The sequence below is a fragment of the Larus michahellis genome, chromosome 5 (assembly GCF_964199755.1).
Source record: "Larus michahellis chromosome 5, bLarMic1.1, whole genome shotgun sequence".
In the NCBI taxonomy this organism is placed as follows: domain Eukaryota; kingdom Metazoa; phylum Chordata; class Aves; order Charadriiformes; family Laridae; genus Larus; species Larus michahellis.
In genome coordinates this window covers 26,144,831-26,169,749 of record NC_133900.1, presented here as the reverse complement: position 1 = coordinate 26,169,749, position 24,919 = coordinate 26,144,831, and the positions used below count along the sequence as shown (strand labels likewise).

The following is a 24,919-nucleotide window of genomic DNA, read 5'->3' as shown; positions in this document are numbered from 1 at the left end:
TCATTTGTTCTCGTGCCAAACCTCTCCTGTACCTTAAACAGATCTTCCCCGCCCTGGCAGCTACTGCCCCGGTCACTCTATTAGACAACATTTCTAGACATTATTAGACAACCTTACAGCTTGGTTTCCCAAAGTATGGAGTAACTCACGCTTCAACCACCGAAGCAAACCAAAATAGGTGACAATCCTGTCCTCTAGAGCTATGAAGAAATCATTTTGCTGTCAAGCCTTTACAATCCAGGACTGGAATCCCTTTCTCATTTGCTGTTAAGTGGAACTTATTAACCATAAATAAATTTCTTAAACTGATTATTAAACTGATTTTCCTAAATAGTCTAAAAATCATCTTTAACACATTTAATATGTGCACACGAAAAGCTGGTTGACTTTAGTAGTCAAGAAGAAATACTAAAAATCCATAGCATTTAAGTGGGGTTGTTTTGGTGTTTTATAATCTGGAAGCCTGATCTCCAGCTCTTAATAAAATTCTGTAGTTTACTTTGGTAGCTTATCTTTTTACAGGCAAAAAGGAGGTAGTATTCTTCTCCAGTGACCAAAAAGCTTGACTATTTTGCTGTGCAAATTCTACACAACACAGTGTTTTCTTGCAAAGTTCTTTTATTCATGGAAAGCAGAAAATGAGGATTTTTCTCCCCTTTCAATGTTATCACACTGACTACAATTTGCCTTACTTCCATTTAGCTCAGCTACTAATGGTGTCTTTAAATCTCTGTTAAAACAACATCCTGGATACTTTTATCAATATCTGAACGGGGGATAGAGTCTTTGCAGTAGATCCAGCTCCTGGCTCTGGACAGAAAGGGAATGCCTATTTGTCAAAACATGAAACATGCTGAAATATTTGTGTTACGCATCTGCTGCAAGGATTTTTACCCAGAAAAAGTGTTCTAGCTACTGCATTTTTTATTTTAAATATATTTTTTAAAATGTGTGTGCATGTACGCGTGCAAAGTTTGAGAGAGAACACCCATAAGGCATAATGTGCCGCCTCCTGCAAAATGTGAACGCCCCACCCAGTGGACGCGGTGCTGGTGAGCATCCATCCTCATGAAGTGACTAACCTGAAACCAGCCCCTTCACATCACTTTGGATCTGGGGTCTGACGCAAAAGTTCCAGAAAGATTTCCAAGGACTTTGAGTCAGGTCCTTAGCGCGTGTCTGAACAAAGCTGGGAGACTGTCTTCATTGGCATTACATCCAAGATGTATTTAGCCCATGGTTTTTCCCAGAGGGTCATTCCCCTCACCTGTCTCAGTGCATTAATCAAGTGTTCCCCGCATTATATTTATGAGTGCAGCACTTCATTATGGCTGAGTGCTGCGGGCTGAAGCCAAGGAGATGAGGTGCTAATGAAATGTTTGCATTTTGGACGGGAGCTGAGGTAGGTGTTTAAATGAAACAAAACAGCTGTTAAAGCAACAGTGTCTCTTGAGACAGAGATGCCAACTGGGAAAAGTTGGGCAGGGGAGTGGGAAGTGTAGGAAGGCAGGCACAAGGGACAAGGACTGGCCTGTGTCTTTACATTTAAGCTGAGCTGTCACGGTTTAGGTGGGTTTGGCACCTGCTCCAATGACTTTGTGGTCTGATGAAGCTCCAGCACAGAAGAAACAGCAATGCCAAGCTCCCGCAAAAGCCTCTCAGTGACCAGCAGAAGGAGGGTTAGCCCTGACAAAGGACTTTTGAAATGAAGAAGGCATGAGACAGGCGTGCTTGGGAGCTGATGGCGTGATAGGTTTTATCTGAGATCCCTGGTGATCCTGATAAAGGTGAGGACTTTCAGTGGGAGCTAGCAAAGTTCTGAACTAGTTTCACCCCACCTCACTTCAAGAATTTAACATGCAGCCAAGTCGGGAGCCCAGATGCTCTCTGCTTTCTCTCCCCACTGAAAGCAGAAGGAACTACAGCAAGCACTATCCCCATTCAGGTGCCCAAAGTCATGTGAGATTAATCCTATCCCTGAAGAACCCAACACCTATTAAAGGATGCTGCATGTCTACCTCCCCGAAGACCCTATCCTTGTTTTCCAAGCTAAAGGAGTTCCTCTGCTGTGGTTTTCTTCTCTTCCCCTGCCTGATCCCTCTTCCAAATGCAGCTCAACTCGGGGAACAATTTCCAAAGCGTCCCTGCAAGCCACATGCAAAATAAAAATGCGGGGCTTGGAGCCCAAGCATACCTCAATGTCGCCCACAGTATGGCACCAAATCAATGCCACGGTTGCTAGGGCTTATTGAACAGGCAGCAGAAGCACACATATGCCCAGGGGAAGGACAAAAGTAACTCAAATGACATCAAGGGAAAGCTTTCACAAGGCATAGCTTGCTTGTTTGTAGCCTAAGATCAAACAAGGGAAGAAAGGCATGGTAGAAGGCAGCCAAGAAGGAAGACTTTCCATCTGCCTTTCTATCCTGAGATACGTAGGTGTTACTGTATGCTGTCTCTGATATCAGGGTACCTATACATGCAAAGCCAAACCCCTTAATATGAGCACGTAAAGAGAATCGAATATTAGACTCAGTGGACCTTTTATGACTCCAGCAGTGGCTACAATCGGACATTGAGAGAAGAGCAAGAACTTGCCAAGCATAAAGGACAAATCCCGTGATGGTGATCCCTTTCATTATGCGGTTATATAGCACCACGGAGTGTACATTTTTCCCCCGAATAAGGGCATATGCTCATGGTTTCTTGATTTTGTCCTGAGGTTACAAAACAGAAACAAAATGTAAACCTTCTTTCTCAGACACTTACAAATTGGTATTAAAAGATGTATTGTCAAAAGGCAACTAATTAGGAGTCTTACAGTAATCATACATCACTAAAAGGCCAATTGTACATATTGCATTGATTTCCTTTGCGACAGCTGCTTCATTCTGTAAAACTGAATTTTGCTTGTTTGTTTACTTTTAGCTTCTCCACCGATAGAAATGTCTGGTGAGAATATCTGGCTATGTGACACACAGTTTAAACCTAGGAGTGGAGCATATATCCAGTGATACCACATCCATTTGTTTATCTCTCACCATACCAACATCCAAGGCACTGCTCTTTGACTTCTGTAATGTAAAATCTGTCTTTAATTGGGAGTCAACACTGGAAATCACTAAGAGATGTTAGACATACTCATCTCACAGCCAAATTTGGGACCAGACTGCATTGTGCCATGGTGCTTAAGTGCAGCAACCCTAACCTTAGAAAACCAGCAGCTCTCCTAGAGTTAGGACCTCTCTAAACCTCTACTGTTCATTTTGGCCTCTTGCAAAGCAGCTGATGGAAGAACAAAAACCCCAACAAACTTACGACTGGAGAAAACATTGCTTCATGGCAGTGAATACCAGCAGGCCCTACAGGCAATATTGGTTGAATCCTTATGCTGAGTAATTTTCAAATATGCAGTCTGTCCTTCCTTACAAAGGAGCACCTCCTTAAGAGGAGACTGAACACACCACATACATTATTTCACATGGAACCTACATCAAGATCTTACCTCTGATAACAGCTTTGGGAGAATGAGGACAGTGGCACGCGGCATTAAAGCATCACCTATGCAACGACATCTCTAATTAAAATGTATCTTTTTTTTTTTAACTTTTAAAGCCCTTTTTTCATACTGCTCATACTTGTCTTCCTTGATCTCACAGGAACATTTCCTGCAATGCACTTTCAAAATTAGGATAGAAGGAGCTACAGCAACAAGGCTGTGCTTTGCATCGGTAGACTAAAATCACGGCTGGTGCATGAAACAAGCAGTGCTTGTACAGTTACACCTGTTCCAAAGGTGTTCATTGGCACAGCCTCATCAAAAAAGGTCTGCTCACCCTTTCTGAGGACAGCAGCGCTCAGACTGTAGAGTGCAATCGCACAGACACAGCCTCGGGCTGAGCTTATCGTCTTGAGGTTCTGGTCCTGCCTGAGGTCTCCAGGTACTGCTCCAATATGAGCGCAACATTATCTTCATTTGAAGCATGCAAAAACATTACTAGCCCACTTTTTAATAGCAGTTTGAGGTTTTACAGCAAATCAGTGGAGAAAAAAAGCACAAAACCCCTTTCAGGTCCACAGTGCACAGTGAAAATGAAAAACCTGTCAGACAGCAGATGCACTGAAATGTGGATATGGTTCAATGATCACATTGTGTTCTTTTTCCCTTTTTCCTGCTGGAAAGTGGTGGTTCTTTAAAAAAGCTTCCCTGCTTCCTTGCTCAAGAACACCTGGTTTTGCTCTGTATTCATATGAAACACCCAGTGCTAAAACAAAACCTTTTCTTAAGCTATCAATATTTGCAAGCCTTCAGACTAATTGAGTTGAAGGCACAATTAATCCCATTGATGGCAAGTTCTGCTGGAAGCTGTGTAATTCTTGCCTCTCACCAGAAAAAGCACCAGTACAAGAGAAGCTCCCATTAACTCTGAATGTACCCGGTGCAGCCAGAATGGGCCCTGCAGAAGAGGACCAGCATGAAAGCGTGGAACCGGGCATGCAAGGAGCTGCTTCTGGCAAGGTTATTGCATTGAATGGGACCAGCTCAGGAAATGAGGTGTCTTTTTAGAGTGGTAAATAAACAGCACCCCAATCCCACTACACAGGGGTCATCAAACCGGAACAGTCATCCACTCTGTGGGACTTCGAGTTATTTCTTCAGCTTCATAAACATGGAAAACGTCATTTTGGCTAAATTATGGCATTAAATCCTACTTCTTAGCTGAGAAGTGCCTTCAAATCTGTCTGACAAGACTCTTGACTCTCAGACGTTTTTTCACCTTATCACTTATTCTTTTAATTCAAAATTAAAATTTGTCTGTGGTCAAAGCATAAGTAAGCACACTGGAGGCAATTTCTCACAGGGAAGCCCAGCCACTGTCTAAGCCTTTTTACAAAGCAATAAGGTCATTACAAACCAATTATAATATTCAATGAATTGGACAAACGCATATTTAGACTGAAACTAGCTGAACCTCAATGGGTACTTAAAAATAAATAAATCTTTAGAATATCTATTGCTAATTTCCGCTTCTGCCTTCATAACTAAGCCAGAAACACTAGCCTACATCTAGTACCAGAGTAGTGATTGGCAACTGGTGGTATCAGTTTTGGCAAACTGAGTCAAAACCTACTACTCATGGCAAAGGCAAGAGAAGATCCTCCTCCAACCTCACAGAGGAATTTCTAAAATTGCCCCACAGATTGAGATCAAAGGCTCTCAAGAAAGAGCATGCAACCTTCTCTTTTCAACTCTACAGCAAATATTTATGCTGTGGCTACTGGAACTCTACTGACTCAGAAATGGCCTGAATTTCAGTGGCGCTGAGAACACACTGCAGTGAGAAGAAAGGCACTGACCTTTATTAAAATTAGGCCATCTACAAAATGCTTAACCATGGAATTAATGATCTTGCACTCGGCATGCAAGGTTTGCAGTCTTGGCCTTGAACTACCAATAATCTCCTAATGAGAGCACACAAAAAAATAGGAGATCTGAGAAACAGAACAAGGTTACAAATTACAGGTTATGGTTTTGCTTTGCTTAGTATACGAGGAAGAATATTTTAAGGTCAGAAGGCATCTGTAGGACTGAAATAAAAGGAATTGATTGGGAAGAAGGAAATAACATACGATCTATTTCATCTAATGAGATCTTCCCCGCAGAGTAAGCTGAGAACTGCATTTATGAATCATCTGTATTTGCTGTCCTACTGTTCGGGATTTGAGACTATACAAGCAACCGCTACGGTAATCACACTGGGGAAGTGAGCAAAGCTATAGCAAGAAAGGAAAATGTCTTGCAAACGGGAAATTCCTCTTTGACAGACTATCCACAGCCTTTAAGGGAACTCCTAGGGAGCCCATGAGACTCATCCCTTCTTTCAATGGTCCAAATCAAAGGGATATCTCTCACTGACCTCCGCGGCAATCTATATTGAGACTTTTTACCAGCGCCACCAGATTCCAGGACTGATTCAGCCTAAAGCAGAGAGTAAGCACATAGCAATGCAGAAAAAGCTATGATTTTTTTTCTCAGTTTTGCTACGTTACATGGGGGCACAGAACCATAGGTGTAGCTCAGTTGTAGGCAGAGGAATACGTGGTCACCTTCCTTCTTTAACATTTATGCGAAGAATTTTGGAGCCTGGTGAGAAACCAAAGGCTACTACTTTGATCCTCCTCTCCCCTAACAACGGGCTCACCAAGGCAGAAACACGCAGGGTGGGGATTTCTAGTTTCGCTCTTGCTGACACAAATCAAGTGCAGGTTTCTCAAGCTGTGAAGTATATTAAGTTCACAGAGTTTTAACAAAGGGCTACCAAACCACAGAACCCCACTGTGAGTCACACTTCTTTCAGATGTCCTTTTAATTATATTAAATGAAAGTTTGGGGCACTTTGATGCTGATGGGCAAACATCTCGATCTCTTGAAAAAGCTGCTAAAAGTACTCCCTGTAGCTATAGTTAATATACGACATTGTATGCACACTGCTAGCCAATTTATTCCAGCCACTTTAACAACGATACCTCGCCTGACAGGCCCTGCAGAACAGCATCAGGAGTCGAGCAATGCGCAAATCATTAGAGGACCCTGAAAGTTGTTTGACACGCACTGCGGAGCTCTTTGTCATACAGCCAATTAAATGACCAAACAAGGAACTTGAAAATCCTCATTAATTTGCCCCTTTCTATATAAACGGAGGTTAGAGTCTTTCTTGTCACAGGCACAACAAGAACACAAATAAACACAGCATAATTCAATTTATGCTCCCTCTCAGAGCTACAAGTTTCTTTGGTTTAGTCTTCATGGAAGTTGGGACCAGCCATGCAAGCCAGAGAGAAGTGGGACAAACAGAATTAATCTGCTTTAAATAGTACTGGCTAAATCCCAGATGCACCTTTTATCTGCTGAGAGCTACTAGGTTAGCAAAGAAAAAAACCAGTCTCTTCTACTCTGCTCTAAACTTAATGCCTTGAATCCTCTGAGGAAAGCCTTTCATTTTTTGCTTAGTACAGCAATTCAAACAGCCCACATTACAAGCACGAAGCATTCAGAAAACTTCCAGAAGAACCAGAAGGACAACTCTGACTGCAACCACCCACCACTGTCTGCGCTACCTGGAATCTGCATCGGCTCATCGGTGGCTCCGATGACACCTGCACCCAGAAGCTCTTGTCATCTTCACAGAGCGGGTGGCACCTCCATAATCTTACCCAGTTGCCGTACAGACAAACACAGAATTACAAAAAAGGGTAAGCTGATTTACAGCACAGCCCAGAAGACGGCAGGAACCAGAGCAGCAAACATCATTAGACCAGGAAAATGCCGCAAAAGCAACACTTTGCTGCCTCCCTTCCACCCTTCCCACAAAGCTGCCACTCAGGCTATCTATTGTATTCACCAGCCTCCTGCTTAGAAGCCACAGAGACTGGCTTTAAAAAATAAATAAATAAAAAAAACCCAACAACAACATGAATAGGAACGCTGTGAAGATTTTGTCTTCTGAGATCTGCATCCCAAATGCAGCATGCATGCAGCATGCAAATGGGAAGAAGCCACTGGCTGGCCCCACAGGGAAATTCATCGGCCTCATGGTGCCCCAGAGAGAGTTTCAGCCCACAAATCCAAGTGAAGCAAGGAGGCGAGCTCAGATTTTCCAATCAGGTGCATGTGTGTGACAAAAACTCTACATGCCCAGACGTGGTATGAGCCTTTATTAAAGCTTCTGTTTCCAGCCACTAAATCTTACAGCAAAATTCTCTATTTTTTTTTTTAAGTTTGTTAATATGGCCTTACTTACCACAATAGCTGAGCACTCAAGCCTTTTTTTTTTTTTTTTTTCTTTATTACCCCTCCTCCTTTCCCAGAGGCCAGGCGAATCATACCCATGGCATTTTAAGTTGAGGAGCTAAGAAATAATGAGCATGTGCCACTTGCTGAAGGGCATGGAAGAAATCTGTAACACCAAACCCAGTTTCACAGCCCCCAAAAGACAAACGTATTGTGTTTTCTACAAGTCCAGTGCTTCAGTTTAAGAAGAAATGCCTTCGGAAAATGAACAAATATCAATTCTGAAAAAATTACAGAAAATTCATACCGGCTTACGTCACATACACCAGTCACCAAACGAAGCTATGCTAATCAAATGCGTCACCCATTGTGACTCATTCTTCCACACGATGACTCTTCCATCCCTTTCCCAAAATAGAGTGCAAGAACAGTGCACTGCAGAAAGGCGGGCGTGAGAGATATAGATCTCTGCTCTCCAAAAAGCCACGCATCAGGGCCAAGCTCTCCTTAGCTAACGGAGCACCTTTCCGAGGCAACTCACTCCATCCATCTTGGATATTCACCTTGGTCAGCTCAGCCTAAGTTGACTCTTAGTATCACGAATTACAGTCCATATGTTTCTCAAATATCTTTACAGCCCAGTTTCTTGAATATCACCGTGACTGAAAGATCTCCCAGCAATTGTCCAGTCATTGTATTAATATGTACTTATCACATCACCTGTTGGGTTGGTTCTTGTTGGATTTTTGAGACTAAAAAGATCATTTACCACACTTGCAATTAAAGGAGCAGCATTTGTAACCTATGTCTCCAGTAAATAAAATCCCTGAACTTTTAACTCAACAAATATTGTGACACTGCGCAAATTAAATCAATATTTGTTTTAATTATAAAGTTACCCAGCGAGATGTGATGATAATCTGATATGGCATTCCCAGTCTCGTATTTGAATAACTCGCAAAATTTCCAGATCGGTTTTACATACTTATTTATATTAATTTAAATTTGGTTCAAGAGGATTTTCCACCCAATCGCTACAGGGGCTCTGTCATGACTACTTAAATTTGTCATCCCAAAGAAAACAGTAAGACTAAATCTGGCAACTGTTATCTTCTCAAGTCATGCTCTTCCTCCCCCAAATCCACCTTTTCTCAATTGCACTTTTGATATATATAATTGCTGGACATTTCTCACCTAAACTTTGTACCATACTTTCCTTTGTCTAGGGAGCACTGGACTGAAGGTACACTTTGAGCCCTGTGAGCCAAATTCAGCCATGGATGTTCTTCACAACAATGGGATCAGCACAAGGAGATCATGTCAGCAAGATTGAAAACTCTATTTCTCTGCCATCAGTGGCATATTTCCCAGTGACTTCCCATCTCCCATTGACTTCAAAAAGTCCAGGATTTCACTATTTAAGGCTTGTTGAAAAAATTCTGCTAAATTGACTTAGCCGGCCCAGACATTTTACTGCCTGGTAAAGGATAAGTGGCCTGTAACAGGAATATCTGCAGTAACATTTAATTGCTACCACAAACTTTCACTCACAAGATTTTTTGATGACTTTAGCTACATGATTTTCCAAATGGAAACATACTGTATGAAAATATGTCCAGATACATTACTTTACCTCCATATAATACAAAGCAGAGCTCTAAAGGTTCAATTAGGTCACCCAATTCATTCTTCAAGCCCTCCATTACAGGACTGTCCTCTTCTGTATATTTACCAGCTTTGTCCACATTTATACTAAACAGCTCAGGCAATGACCTCTCATCACTTTTTGTCTACTAAAGAGGTAGGCACACATGATTACTGTTTAAACACACAAGTAGCCCTTCCAAGTGAAAGGGAAGAAGTCCTTGAAATTAAGGGTAAGGCGAGGTTTGTGCAGAATAATCAAGCTTTATTCTATCAATGCCAGGCTTTCTGGAGAGCATATTAAACTCACCATTCACTGCTACTGTTTGAAAGAAGACAAAGCAACCAAGAGCATGCATTGGGTCTGTAGAGCACACCTTTCCACTGTAGAGTGGAAAGGACAACTACAGGTCAGATGGTACCCAAGATCCCCAACATGATTGTGTAGCCCATGGTCAAACCAGCCTCTCCATGTTTCCAGTGGAATCTGTAGACAAGACAACTAGCTTGGGAGTGAGTGTTGCAAGGTAAAATTTCCTAAATTCCTTCAAATGCTAGTTACTTTCTCTGGCATCTTAAGGGAATTCACACCAGACAAGGGATGTGTAACTCCATAACTCATCTTTATCCACTAATGTATACAGAATGGAAAAGGTGACTTCCGCTCACCACCGTATCCAAAGGGAAGACAGACAGCCTACCAGCACAGAGGGGTACTGTTTCATTGTTAAAGTCCTAGAGATCTAAACCATCTAATCCCACATGCTAAACGAAATATGCGCTCACAAAATAAAGTCAATACTGACTGCAGGGAAGTTGAATTTTGCAGGAAAACTCTGGTATAGACAGCCCCCTCCAGAAACACAGGGTTCATTTTTACACCTCTGCATGTTATATATACAGATATAAGTAACAATCAACCACCCGTAGGGACAACATTAATGTTCATAAGCACAAGACAGAAATCAGAAGGTAAAACATTCACATTTCTTAAAGCAGCATTAACTCACCCATAGTATACGAACAGGTTTATATAAAAGTCAGTGGAGCAAATGCTATAAGGCAAGGTGACAGGATAAATAACATAACCCGAGGTCCCACTCTTGAAAAGCCTACAAGCAGGTCTTTCCAAAACGCTGGGGCTTGACTTTGTTCGTGTAAAACACAATGTAAGCCTACAAAAGTGGGGCCGTAGCTGGGTGAACTTTATGGGACATTATGTTCCTAATCCTATATTTAGTTTGCAGCACTCTCCTCCTCCCTACGTTCCTCTGTGAGGACACTCTGCATTTCATTGCGATCTTACCTCCTCCCTCATGCCGAGTGTTGCCATTTCAAATTGTTTCTAAATTTGCAAGTGTAAGAGGGGAATAAAGACAACTAAGGAAATGCAGGTGGCAATTACATGAGTGACATGTCGTAAGCGAAACCCAGCTGGTCTGGAGACACCTCCACGAGCAGGAGTTTTACATTCTTTACTTGCATGTACCCATACTGTCCTGCTTATTCTGATGGCCGGATGCGTCTTGTCGGATCTGTGTTTTTTCCCCACGTTCTGGTTCAGAGATTTTGCCCCAAATTTTTGTCAAGTCATAGAGCAACGGGGCAGGTGGGCAGAGAAGAAGAATGAAATTATTATCCTGTAACCTTAACCTTAGTACTTGCTGCCACAAAGATGGTAATAATCAGATTATTCACAGAGACAAGACCCACTTCACAGTCATTCAAACAACTGGACACATGTATTAAAAACACAAGAAATACCTGGACATAGGCCCTGCAAGAGCGCTCCCTTTTCTGAAGCTGAGTCCATAAAGACAGCAGATTAAAGACGGAATAGAAAAAACAAGTTAGTGATAGAACAAAGGGAAAAAAACTGAAGAAAATGCCTATGAAAAAAACCTCATTTCTCTCTTTAACAGCTCCTGAAAACCAACCAAATCAAAGGAAGAGTGCAAGTTAGGCGGCAGTGGAAGGCTGGAAGGACAGGCTCCAGAAATATGGGTTAGTCCTTTTTCAGTGAAATAAAGCACACACTAGCAACTTTGCAGGAGCAGCTGTTAGATGGTAGGAGATACTGAAGTCAAGTAGAGATGTTCAAGAGATGATGTTTTCCTTACAGCTTGGAGATCACACATGGTATTTCCACGTCAAACAAGGCTGGAAAGGATAGGGCTGATGGTTATTTACATAAGAGGAGCATGGGCTCTGCAGTCAGACAGTGCTGATGGCGCAGTGAGGTATAACCAAGCTTTGGATGAGCAGGACCAACTCCAGGGAGCAAGACGTATGCAGGACTGCGCCCTGATACAGGATGAACCTGTATGGACCCATCCTGATACACCTGCTCAGGTCCCTGGCTAAAGGCAAAACTACAGAGTTCCAGCTTCACTGCTGTGAGCTTGCTTTAAGCCAGCTCAGCCGAGTGGGATCGAGTGTGATTGCACATTGCACTGAAGGAGAGAGCATTGCCCAGGCCTCCTGATAGTGTAAAGGGCCACTGAAGAGGATGTAACAATGAAATGGGAATCCGATGTAATATTTCCAGTTGAGGTCATTCTCTCCCCTTTGGATTAAGCTGCTTCTCCAGGAATGCATTTTCCAGTCCTCTCATACCAAGTTGTGCTTTCCTTTGTGATACCTAGGCCTAAATGCTTTATATGCTGAATAGCTTTTCCACAAAGAATCCCACCTTTTTCCTTAGAATCCACGTTTAGGACTGCACTTTGATATGCGTTTGCATGCCTCCTGCCTGCCACACTTCAGCGTGTCACGAAATCCAAAGAGGTGCTTATTTACCTCCCCAGGACTTTGCAGGCAATCTGCAGCAGCGAGCTAGAATTGGCGAGCTCTGCATCGGTACAACTAAATCTCGCAAAATCAGGCTGCTCAGAGCTGCTGGCTTGGCTGGGTTTGTTTTTGCTGATGTGCCTGGGTTGGAAATTGCACATCAATAGAGATTTGGGGTAACTCGCGCTCTCAACGCGCAGCAGTGCAATCCCATTAGTACGGCTGAGAGCCAAATTTGTCCCCAAGAGTTTTGAGGCTCTGAAATAAACAGAATACACCCAGGTATCATGCAATGCCTAATTTCAATTTCTAATTCATCAATTTGTAACAGTAGAAATCTTCCTCTGGGTAAACTTGGCCAGTGCGAAGACTTTACAGAAACAAATGGAGATCAAAGAAAGCCTTGCTGAAAATTACAGAGCTATCCACTCGGGGGTCTTGCCAGTCTGCAATAGAACAATTATTACCTTAATTAAGCCTGATCCAGTGGAAAGCATAAAGCTTTTAGTGACAGGAAAGTGGCTTCTGAAAGATGACGGCTGTTAAAAATTCTGATTATGCCAGTTTATTTCAATTCATTGTATATCAGCTTGTAAAAAAATCAGTACAAAACAGCACAGGTGATTACTTTCAGATCCCCTTAAAATTTCCTTTAATGATTAAAAGAATATTTAATGGCTAGTGCTTACTTTACTTCTTTCTGACGAAACAGCACTACATAAAACTCTTTGCAAATTACTTCCCCCCCCCCTTTTTTTTTTTTTTGAAATACTCTTGATCACTGAAGGGGAAAATGGAGTGGTAACTGCTGCCTTTTGTTTGCCCAATACTACTTCCAAGTTGAATTCATGCATTCTTAAATGAACACAGAGCAGTTGCTCTTCTAAAGAATTAAGTGGGGAATGAGAGCAAGTAAATTACCAAGCCTGTCATTTGGATCACTGACTCGCATCGCTGTTTTGCAGGACTCCGCACGGTTCAGAATTTTAATGCGGAGTGCAATTGATTTGTATGAGCTGCTTGTGCAAAGCTGATGGCGGGGGGCAGGGGGAGAGGGGGGAACCTGCGAGGGGGACCCCAGGAGTGACAGCTGAGCCGAGGAGCTCTGCCTTACCCAGTCCTCCCCTCCCCTTGGTAACTCATACCTGCCCTTGTGATACAACCCCATTTCAGGTAATCGAAACAAATATTGGAAGGTGGGATATAAAAAGATGAAAAATATGTGCTTGCAAAGCTGAAGTGACAAAATGTTGGGTGTGGCTGGGGTATATTCCAAAGAGCAAGCAGACTACAACCATGAAACCCGTTAGTAGGTGACATTAATTGCTGGGTTTTACCTGATATTGTCAGACATCACCATCGTTTCAAACAAAGAACCATGGTATGATTATAACAAATAATGTTATGCTGATGTAACAGTTAATACAATTATTACCTACATTGTTATAAAATAGCTGGAAGCAGCACTAATTAAAAGCATCAAGATAACCTAATTCACAGCACATGCAAAGCACATGAGATGCAGGAGTTCAATTCCCATGGGGCTGTAAATATTAAACAATCCGGATGCCCTTTGCATTTATAACAGCGTAAGTCTACAATAATAACTTACAAGAAAAAAGACAATGTTACTTCTATGAAAAGTATTTCTCTTCAGAAGTCACGCAAGAAATTTCAGGCTTAGCTGGGATCATTTGTTCCCTGTATAACCTTGGAACCAAGTTCTATCGTCACTTACATGGATGCCAGGGCTGTCAGAGCCAGCTACACAACTGAGAACAAAATTCTTTGTCTTATTTTAACTAGGTGGCCAATATAACCATGTGCTCATAGCCACAGGGTTCAGCTGCAGTTTGTTCTGATGACCAGGCACACAGAATTCACCATCTGAATGCTATATAAATCCTATCCTACGTGTTTACATGAGAATGAGAGATGAAGAGGGCCTTGGACCAAGAAAACCCTCACCTTAAAATGTATTCTTACAGACTCCACAGCCCGTATTTCCTCCCATGACTGGCAACTTCTAGCAGCTTTAGTATGTAGCAATTCCACTTAATTCTGGAAGTGACAGGAGGACTAATAATTCTTCTCAAACAGTGGGCACAGAAACCACACCATCACCATGCAGTAAGGTGCTTCTGGGCTAAGTCACGGGTCATCGCTAAAAAGGTCCTCTAGCACTAAACCATCCTGAAGACCTTAAGCGTAAATGTGATGGTATCTTCTGTGCCTTCGGTAAATGTGTCTCCAGCGTAAATAAATGTTTCTGTCTGCTTTTATTTGTGAATATTAATGCATAAAAGTGTTCATTTGACCTTCACATCAGCATCTTGTAATATTAGAAGATGAAAAAAATCAAAATCCAGACTCTGTCTCTTGGGGCTTTAAATATTCAGATTTTCTGGATCACATTACATGGCATTTCACAGACAGATTCAACACTGGAAATGCTGGACAAAATTCTGGTCTCATTCACGCTGGCACAAGTCCAAAATAACTGCCGTGGCATCACTCGAGTTATTCTCATACTGAGCTATGAGAGCTGAGACCACGATGAAGTACCTGGAGTTCATATATCTACGCATCTAAGGGTATACATTTCCCAGCACCAATAGTACACTTGGCATTTACAACTGTTTCGTTTCTCAGGAGAATAAAATACACTGTAAACAAAAAACTGCTAGGTACTCTTGTATACTACGAAAGAATCACTGCCCTAAAATGGCAGTCGTTCAGAAAGACATTTATAATAGCTCTCCAGGGAGAGCCAAACCCTTCTTCAGCCTCCTATCCCTTCCCGAGCCCCTTTGTTTTTACCTTATTTAAGCTGCGGGCAGCACTGTCCTTCCCACCCGGAGTCAGGTTTCGGAGCTGCACGTCAAGCAAGTTCACCAGCTGGACCATGGCGGACACAGAGTACGTGATGTCGCCAGCGTACAAGTGGTTTTTTGTGTGCTCTGCAAGCTCCCGGGCAATGTTGGCAGCCATCTCCCCTGACTTCATCTGCAATGGAGAAAGCAGAGGAAAAGGTTATCCCCAGCCCTTAGTATGATGTTACTCCAGTCCCTTCCAGCCCCCCAGTGTTAAGTAAGTCAACTCCCTGCAAGAAGGAGAGGAGAATAAAAGAAGACAGGAAGAGAAGGAGTTCCCAAGAAGGAAACTACAGCAAAGGTCTTTATGTACAGTGTTTGAGTATGGTTTAAACGCAAGTGTTTTTTCCAGCTACAGTCACCATGTGGGCTTCAACACAACAATTTCTGATCTTCTCACAGGGCACGGCTGGAATTGAGGGGCAGCTGCTTCTTTGCACTGCAGCAGATGCAACCAAAGACGACATTGCTTTCCATGGGATGCACCATGCTAAGGAGGCCTTCAGTTAGCTTGTCCCATTACATTATCTATGCCCTTGGGAAAAAACAAACCGTGTAGATAGTCTCTCCTGTCAAGAAAGAGCAGTTTCTAATTCCAAAAGATTATATGACAGCAAAGAGATGATTTTTGTTACAAATCCTGTGCAAAAAAAGTCCCTTGTGAAAGGAACAAAACCAGATGACATAACCCAGATGAACAGGAGAAAAAAGTTCAGAATTCCCACCACGTGGATTTAATAATCAGGTGCTAATTTACCACTTAGTATTTGCAGGCGGGAGATGTGCTCCTTACCACACTAGCCACTACTACATCTGTAATGAGGCTAGTGATTCTCAGCACACAAAAGTGTAATAGCTCAGGAGCAAAAGGCTTAAGGCTTCAAGCAGAGGCCCGCTGGAAGGGAAAACCAAGTAGGCTGTTCAGCTGAATCTTCTATTAAAGGACTTTTATTGTCTAGTTAAGTCATAAAACTCACGAATCACCTGCAGCGAAATTCACTGTGCAATGATCTGGGAAACTCTCTCTTTCCTCCTGGGGCTTTTCCCCCTTTCTTGCTCTGTTTTGCTTTCCCTGTCTGGTGCCCCTTTCCTCTTCTATGCTGTGGGGATTGGCGACAGGGCAGCTGGTCCCATCTCCTTTCTACAAGCAACACACTACAAAAATACTATTGCAGGTTGCTGGTCTTTTTTAAGTTATGTACCACTCTGCGATCTGGAATGCGTATCTATGGGGAATATACCAGGGAGAAGGAGAGATTACACAGGATGAGATTTAAATGAAGCTCCCACTTGTCTGTTGGGCTCAATGACCAACTCCACTGGGTTCTTCTTACGAAATTTCCAATTGTCTTATCTTCCAACAGTTAGCAATCAGATATTTCTCTTGTTCCCTCCATTTCTGGTGCTTCCTATAAAAGCGAGATTCTAGGGAAAGACTGCAGGCTGAGCTTCTACCTCTCTGTAAATCAATTAGCTGAGTTATAAATGAATAACTTACTTCCATCAATTTGACAGCAACAGCCATCTGATTTAATGAAATCTAACTGAAGATGTTCATATGCTCATCTTCAGAGAATTAAAGCATATGATGATACAGATAAGATAAATAAAGGAGATAATGTGTTGTTCTTTCCATTAGAGCAATGATAACATATATTCAGAAACTGAATTGTTTCTTCTTTGTTACACACAAGGCTAAGGAGTGGAGAAGCATGGCCAGCAGGTTGAGGGAGGTGATTCTCCCCCTCTACTCCACTCTCATGAGACCCCACCTGGAGTACTGCGTCCAATTCTGGAGCCGCTACTACAAGAGGGATATCGACGTGCTGGAACGTGTCCAGAGAAGGGCCACAAGGATGATCAGAGGGCTGGAGCACCTCTCCTATGAAGACAGACTGAGAGAGTTGGGGTTGTTCAGTCTGGAGAAGAGAAAGCTCCGAGGAGACCTTATAGTGGCCTACCAGCATCTTAAGGGGGCCTACAAGAAAGCTGGTGAGGGACTTCTTAGGATGGCGGGTAATGGTAGGACTAGAGGGGATGGATTAAAACTAGAGATGGGACGATTCAGACTGCACGTTAGGAAGAAGTTCTTCACCATGAGGGTGGTGAGACACTGGAACAGGTTGCCCAGAGAGGTGGTGGAAGCCCCATCCCTGGAAGTTTTTAAGGCCAGGCTGGACGGGGCTCTGAGCAACCTGATCAAGTGGGAGGTGTCCCTGCCCATGGCAGGGGGGTTGGAACTAGATGATCTTTAAGGTCCCTTCTAACCCTAACGATTCTATGATTCTAATGCCATAGAAACCAGATCCTATTCTTAGAGCTGCCTGCTCTCCTAAGCAGCTGAAGAAATCCACACACCAGCACAGAGGCCGAATTTTGACCTCCTTTGTTGGTACCCAGAACTTTAAAGAATGACTGCATGAAATCCCTTTACATAAAGAAATAAATTTCAACGTTTTCCTGCAGTTCATCGCTGGAGCTTAGCATGTATCATGACACACGGTGTTTCTGTAAGCCCTGCAGAAAACTGCATGAAAGCAAGATTTTTTTACAGATACATTAGAATAAAACCCTGCTACCCAATATCTGAAGCGTACAATTTCTCTTGGACCATGCACCTGTGCAAACTGGCATACTCAGAGCTACAAAGGCAAACCCAGGAGTCTTCTTTTCCTGTAATAAGCCTCTCGTTATATCCAACTGCAGCTGCCATTGTTCCTACTTGCCTGCAAAAGTGGTGCGGGATAGTTGCTAATAAACCTTTTTCCTTTTATCTTGGACTGATCCTAAAAACTACAAATCTAAGGATTCCTAGTGTGACCAAATTAACCCCCCAAAACAGGCAACAATGGAAGAAATGCCTGAGAAAAGGCACATTAAAATGCAAAATATGTGAACTCCTGGGACATAGAAGTATTTACCCAAACTCATTTCACACACCCAGGTTTCCTGAAAACACAGAGTTGTGCCATTCCCTTGGGACAATGTGTCTGGTTGACAGGTGATGAAGCTATTTCCTAGCACTGACACTCATTTCCAAACCTATTATTTCTCATGCAGAAAATGCATCTACAAGTCACTACAACAGTGCTGAGACACTTCCCATCCTGCCTGTGTGCATAATGCAAGAGATATCCAAAATGATGGTTGTATAACATGTTAATGCTAATTTCCCCAATTCTTCTGAGCATTTTCCACTGAAATTCAGGTCTCTCCTATGTAGCCCCATCAAACACAACTTCTGTGATCAGTTCCAAATGCTGGCTGAATATTCCAGGCCTAAGAGATATGTCTGGTCTCGTACAACAAAAGGACTGAGCCGCTTTTTTGGTTAATTCTATGAAATGCTCAGCAAAGCTCACTGCTGCCCAAGAAGACGCATTACTAACTTACTTCCCTTCAATAAGGGACCTTTCCACGTCTTCCTCTTCATTATGGCTGCCTGGAAGACCAGCAACATTTCTTTCAAAACTTTTAAACCCAAACACTAACATGGGTCACATGGGAGCACAGGAAAAATCCTTGGAGGTTCTTCAAGGGTCAAGCTGTCATTGAGAGGCAAGCAAGAAGTAGGGAAAAAATGTGCAAGTAACAGAGCTTTCTACTGACTGGCTCAACAGCAATCAAAGGAATTAAAAATAATATATCTCTCTGATTTGAAACTAATTTTTTTTTTTAAATTTTCTATCTTGATTATGAAAAAAATGTTATTTAAAAACCAAAAAGGATTCTGGGATAAAAGAAAACATTCTGTTCAAATCAAATTGGTTTTCTTGTTGCTTTGGGTGATTTTTGGTTTTTCTGTTTTTTTTTTTTTTTCCCTTTTACAAATTGATTAAATCTAGTCTTGGAATGCTAATTTGAAGGCCAGAAAAAATGTTTCCTGCCAAAAATGCCAACACACAAAACATAGTTTTCTAGCTCTGTCAAAAAAATTGCTTCCCTCTTCTGTTTGCGCATACTGACAGGATTCAGGCCAGATTTACAAATGAGCATTGGCATACCTGAAATCACGCTGCGCAACACTTTGCTAATAGCTACCGAGTTTGTACCAGTATCTTGTGTCTTCTCATGACTGTAAAGACTGTGAAATAATACTTGTTGGAGAGGGTATATATTCCTGCCTGTTTCATATATGCCAAGGAAAAAAAGCAGGGAGCTTTGTCTGGAAAGAGTAACAATGACCCTCCTGCAACACCGTTCATTGTTTCAGCCCTTCTTTTCTCAATAAGAACAGACTGCAGAAGAGAACAATAGAATAAAAATCAGAGAAACTGCAGAAAAGAGGTATTTAGGAAAGAAAAATTAGAAGAAATAAGAAAGATCCTGGGAAGGGAAAGAATGTGCTGAAACACCTGCTCCATCCAGTACATTATGTTGCTCCGGAAACAGACTGTCAAAAGCATCTGGACAGAAGATTTCATCGTGGTGTCATCAGGACCGCAACTTCACCCTCAGGCCTGGATACGACGATGCGGTGATGTCCTCCACAAAATCCCACTCCCTCTGCCCGACACACCCAGGCAGCCCTACAAGACCTGATGAAGGTACTTCGAACGCTACGGTTTATCTGCTCTTTGTGACTGTATCATCTAGGCTGTTCAGGTGGACAACACGAACATGGGTGGCACATGCTTTAGATTTACAGCTTGAGGCTTTTCGTGCATTCATGGAGGACACAACGCTTTCTTTTCTGCTACAAAAAAAGGCCTCCTGTCTTTCAGAGGCTGAGCGCAGCAGTGCCTCCCCTCCCAGTAAGCACCCACAACTGAAAGCCATGGCAAGGAAAAGGCATTTTCAGGCAAGTCACACGCTGCGCCAAGGACGGTACTGATGAAAGGAGGAGGTAAAACAAACAGGCTGAGACTGAATGTATGACCTCACGATCAGGATGATACAATGTATCCAAAGCTGACCTTTTTGCTTCCTTTTACTGCGCGACTCTAGAAATAACCCAGGTAGCAGTGCATAATTCAATCGCGCTGGCAAGTTTATTCTCCTGCTACGTTACAAGGGCATGGTAGGCACCAACAATAAAGTTAAAGTAAATGTCAGGAGGCCAATGAATTGCTGAAGCGGACATTTGTTCTGATCTTCCATCAAGAACAATAACTCTAATGGAAGCTAATAGAGGGTTGTAAAACCTAATACCATGATGCAAGGAGGCAAACACCCAATGTACGGTCTGAGCACAGCAGGAGAAGGAAAAGCAGCAAGTAATAATCCTTACTTCACCACAGGGACATGAAAACAAGCGCAGCATTTCCGTACCATCCTCTCTGGCTCGGCTGAAATCCCTCCAGGGGACCCATCACCCTTCTTCCTGAGCAGCTTGGACCCAGCAGGTGACAGAAGAGGGGATTTTTGGGAGACAAAGCATATTCGGAACGAAGATACACCGAGCAGGTATGAACCCTGGCTGTCAAATAAGCGTTTCTACCCATACTGTAAGCTGTGCTGCAGCTGTGGATGCTGTGGGATGGGTGGCCAAGGAGGACCCGAGCGCTGGGGACGCTAGGGAGCTGAGCGTGTCCTCACGGCATGGCTGGCTTACTGCTTCCACTAGCTGCCCTTACAGCAGCAAGAAGAAGAGCTGGCTTGGCTTAGAGGAGGAAGGCTCCTCTTTCAGCTTCAGAGAGGTGCTGGAGCAAAACTGCAAGCTTAGGGCAGGGAAGTGTCCTGTCCATGGCAGGGATGTCAGAAACCAGTGCCTGATTTATGGATAAATCAGTCCAATCTCTAAGCCCAGCGATGATTTCCAAGCCTCATGCTTGGGCAGGGAAACCAAGTGGCTGTCGATTATTTCATAAGTAATTTAAAACTGTGTTTACTGTAAGGATCCTACTGAATGCAACCCCCAACACAAGCCCCCAGGCAAGCCTGGCAGGGCTTTCCCCTCAAAAGTCACTCCTGTAAAGTATTGACGTTTTGTAGCAGCACTCCATAGAGGTTGAGCCACATATCCCAAGATCCCAGTGGATCTCCTCCCACTCAGACATCAAAAGTTTATATCCAGAGTCATTTGGCAGATCGCCCTAGTCTTTCCACTGACTGGTGGAAGGTTCCCAAAGCTGAACAAAACTAAATTCCTCCAGAAAAAATAATAACAATATAAAAAACAATAACAATCCAGTCCCAATTGTAACCTGCTGGGCATTTCTGAAAACCTGGCTCTTCAATTTTAGCCTGCTTTGAAAGCGCGTAACAAATTAAATGGGGCTCATTTGTTACGCAAATGATAGCTGGAGTTTCAAATAAAATAAGCCTAACCTTGATGGAGATTTCATCAGTGCACGCTATTATTTCTCTCTGCTAATGGCTAACGGCCTAGCCATCTTCACCGAGCAGCAAGAGGTCTCCCAGCTGTCTGGGTGAATTATGGCTAGAGTAAGTAATATTAACCCCTCCAGGATAAGTACGTGGGTCACAAAACAAGAGCTGCACAGCTGCTAATGCCAGCAAAGGCAGTCTTTATTCATCAGCTAGCTGAGCGTATGGCAGGAGAGATGCCCGCCCTCCCACGTGGGACAAAAGGACCATGTCACAGCAGCTCCACCTTAACTGATGTCTTCCCTTGTCTTTGGGGAGGGACACGTACAAATACAGGTGAAGTGAGATAGGGATGATCAGGGGTGTACATGCTCGCCTGGAGAATCCTGGAGAAGAGAAGGCTCTGGGGAGACCTTACAGCAGCCTTTCAGTACCTAAAGGGGGCCTACAGGAAGGATGGGGAGGGGATCTTTATCAGGGAGTGTTATGATAGGACACGGGGTAACGGCCTCAAACTGAGAGAGAGTAGATTTAGATTGGATATCAGGAAGAAATTATTTACGGTAAGGGTGGTGAGGCACTGGAACAGGTTGCCCAGGGAAGCTGTCAATGCCCCATCCCTGGAGGTGTTCAAGGCCAGGCTGGATGGAGCTTTGGGCAGCCTGGTCTAGTGGGAGGTGTCCCTGCCCACGGCAGGGGGTTGGAACTAGATGATCTTTAAGGTCCCTTCCAACCCAAACCATTCTGTGATTCTGTGCTCGCGATTCACAGGTTGTTGAGCCTCAGTTAAGATGGGGGACAGGGAGGAGAAAGTCAAAGAGTGTCTTCTGTAGGGTCACCCCATCCCGTTGACCAGCGAGCACTGGCCCTCTGGGAGTGCAGTGCTGCTACCACGCAGCAGCACAGCTAGCCCACAACGCTGTGACTCGCTCGCTCTGGCTAAAGGAGCAAATAAATCCCCACAAATTGCTATAATAAGGATTCAGCCCACAGACTCTGTGGCGTAAACACACATCTGGTCTCTGTTTGTAATGAAATCAGCTGAAAGCACCACTGTGCATTAATAACAAAAACGTTCAACATATTGCTACCAAATAAGCTCTGCTTGTCTTGAACTTCTATTGTCACATGTTAATGCACTTTTAACACTGATAAATGATGAAGTGCTACAAAACATTCATCAAGGGACTTCAGAGTCAAAAGATATGCATTACTGTGGCATTGTTTTCTATCCCATCAGTTCTTTTACAATTTGGGCAGAAGTTAAAAACAGAAAGTAGGAAGCGCAATGCAAACATTTCATATTGAGCCTGCCTTTCTTTGGTAAAGATTTCTCAACTAAAGGATTTATCCTGTGCTTGTGTGGCGTGAGAAAATCCTTGGGGATGTGTGAAAGGGAAAGTTTCCTTTTGCAATAAGTCAGCATTTTACATATGTCCACCCTCCCTCTTCCTCCTCTTCTTGCCACAAACAGGAACTGTCATTCACTCGAGTTTAATTCCACTCTCCAGTCCCTCTCATTTGCCTTTCTCTCACCCTCTCTGCCTTAATGTCCATCAGCTTTTTACAGTCTTGCTTTCTCCTTGCAATTCCTGGCTACTATGGATGCCTTATGCTTTATGTGTGACTGTTGGTCACTTTGGGCCCCCTGTTGTGAAAACAGCTCAGGAAGGTCAGTACGTAGATTTGGTGTGGTCAACGCGTGGGAAGGGTTTTACCTTCTGAGTGATGTGGTTGATCCAGGGAGAAGAGCAGTTGCTGAGATCAGGTCCTTGGGGCTCCCAGATCCCATCTGGTGCAAGACATCTGAAAGTTGCAACACCTGGAAGAGGAAAGCCACTCTGTTCAGTGTTATTGATTGCATTTTGCTCCCAGGACCCCATGCCATAGGCTTCATTTCACAACGATGGACACCACATGCAAAGCCTGGGAGCTTATTAGTGCTGAGGACCTTGGTAGGACATTTCTCGGTCATCTCAGTGTCCTAATCTCCCATCATCTTAGTGCTTAGGAGCTTTAAGACAAAAGACCCATGAGGAAGTGCAGGGATATGAGCCAAATGGAGACTATGGACAGAGGGCTTTGCTTTAGGCCAGGCAGGAAAGCTGCCAGGGTCTAAGAAATTGAAGCTGGATCTCAAACACTGAGCCAGCACCTCGAGTGCTCTGCGCTGGCGCCCCAGGATCAGACCCTGCGCCTCGATTTCCTTGCTGCTTCACGAAGATTTTACTGCTCTGAATCATCATTAAACCATTTGGGTGGAGAAACACAAAAGTTTAAATGCTACGAGCGCCAAGTTGTAAAGCTGGGCTTTACTGTCCATCCCCAACCAGCGAGAGGGACTGTAGATGAGAGCTTTGTTTGGCAAGGGCCACCCAGATCCCTCCTGCAAAAGACAGCAAAGCGCCTCAGACCCTTCCAAACAAAGAGAAATGCATCCAAAATGGTGCAGTTAAAGATCTTTAAAAAGCAAGAAAGCCAGTACACTAGATTAAAGACTGCATCCTATAAAGTGCTCTGCCCTGCAGAGCCGAACTTTTCATCAGAGGAGTGAATTACAGGCTAGGTCTGATGGTAGCGCCGATTAAAACCAGTGAGAGTTTGCTCATGCTTTCAAAGGGAGTTGGAAGAGGCCCACTGCTAATATACCACAGCTTTTAACAAGTCACATGAATCACTGAAATTAGAGACGGGAAAGGCTTATTGCCATCCCCTATCAACAAGTTGGGGTTTGGTTATTTTTTCTTAGCTATTTTCATCCAGTCCTTAAGCTCTTCTGCTTAGAAAAGGGCTCCCTGCATCCAACCTTCATTTTCCTTTTTTATCTTTTCTTTCCTTTTCCACAGCTTCAGTTCAGACTATCCTTTCCCCTCTCTCTGGGAACCACATGATACTTTTTGCATTAATTTGACCAAGTGGGGCTGTGAAAGAGAGCCAAAATGTTCTTTACCTATTCTCACCACCGACGTCTTTCCATGCCCCTCATACTTAACATGTATTTTATCAGTCTGACCTCACCAAATTCAAGAGAGAGTCAGTATTCGTATACACAGGTGTGAATGGCTCTCCAGGGCAATGGAGCGGAGAATTAACAGGGAGTCTCCTCTGCAAGCCAGATCCCTCCAGCCCTTATTTTCAGGCAATTTCCTCCACCTTCTGATTTCGTCTTGGCAAGCGGGTTCTTGGGGCTGGACACCAAGACTAGCTTGAAAAACAAATACTTTTGGAAGACTGCTTTTGTTAAAATACAGCAAACTGAACCATATGCCAAAACTCATTCTTCATTCAACCGTGTTTTAATTTGGACAGAAAATTTCCAAAAGCAACCTTTTGGACGAAAACAACTGGGAGGAAAGAATAGAAGAAAAGGAGCAAAATCCAACAAACAAGAAAACATTTTGAAAGACTTGGCTGTGTTTTACCCCCTGCTTTCCCTGATGATCACACTGGACGCTGGCTGCAATTTGAAAAATCACTCATGCTGGTTCAGGAGTTTGATCTGGGAATACCTGTGCCCCAAAGGCCACAGCCTTCGAAATGTGCAGCACAG

The 24,919-nt window shown here is 43.3% G+C and overlaps 1 protein-coding gene across 20 annotated transcripts in view; it reads right to left on the bottom strand.

Annotated features, from left to right (window-relative positions):
• Positions 1 to 24,919, bottom strand: part of ADGRL3 (adhesion G protein-coupled receptor L3) — a 529,084-nt gene that overhangs the window by 87,831 nt on the left and 416,334 nt on the right. For 17 of the 20 annotated variants that reach the window (XR_012587320.1, XM_074589233.1, XM_074589236.1 and 14 more), the window contains 3 exons: positions 23,088 to 23,191; positions 15,047 to 15,232; positions 11,201 to 11,239 (listed from right to left, as the gene is read on the bottom strand). Coding sequence is in view for 19 of the 20 variants with exons in the window: in XM_074589233.1 (XP_074445334.1) it covers positions 11,201 to 11,239; positions 15,047 to 15,232; positions 23,088 to 23,191 (329 nt within the window). In the remaining variant the exon portion in view is untranslated. The remainder of the gene's footprint in view (positions 1 to 11,200; positions 11,240 to 15,046; positions 15,233 to 23,087; positions 23,192 to 24,919) is intronic. The other 3 variants (XM_074589238.1, XM_074589242.1, XM_074589243.1) reach the window with 1 other exon arrangement.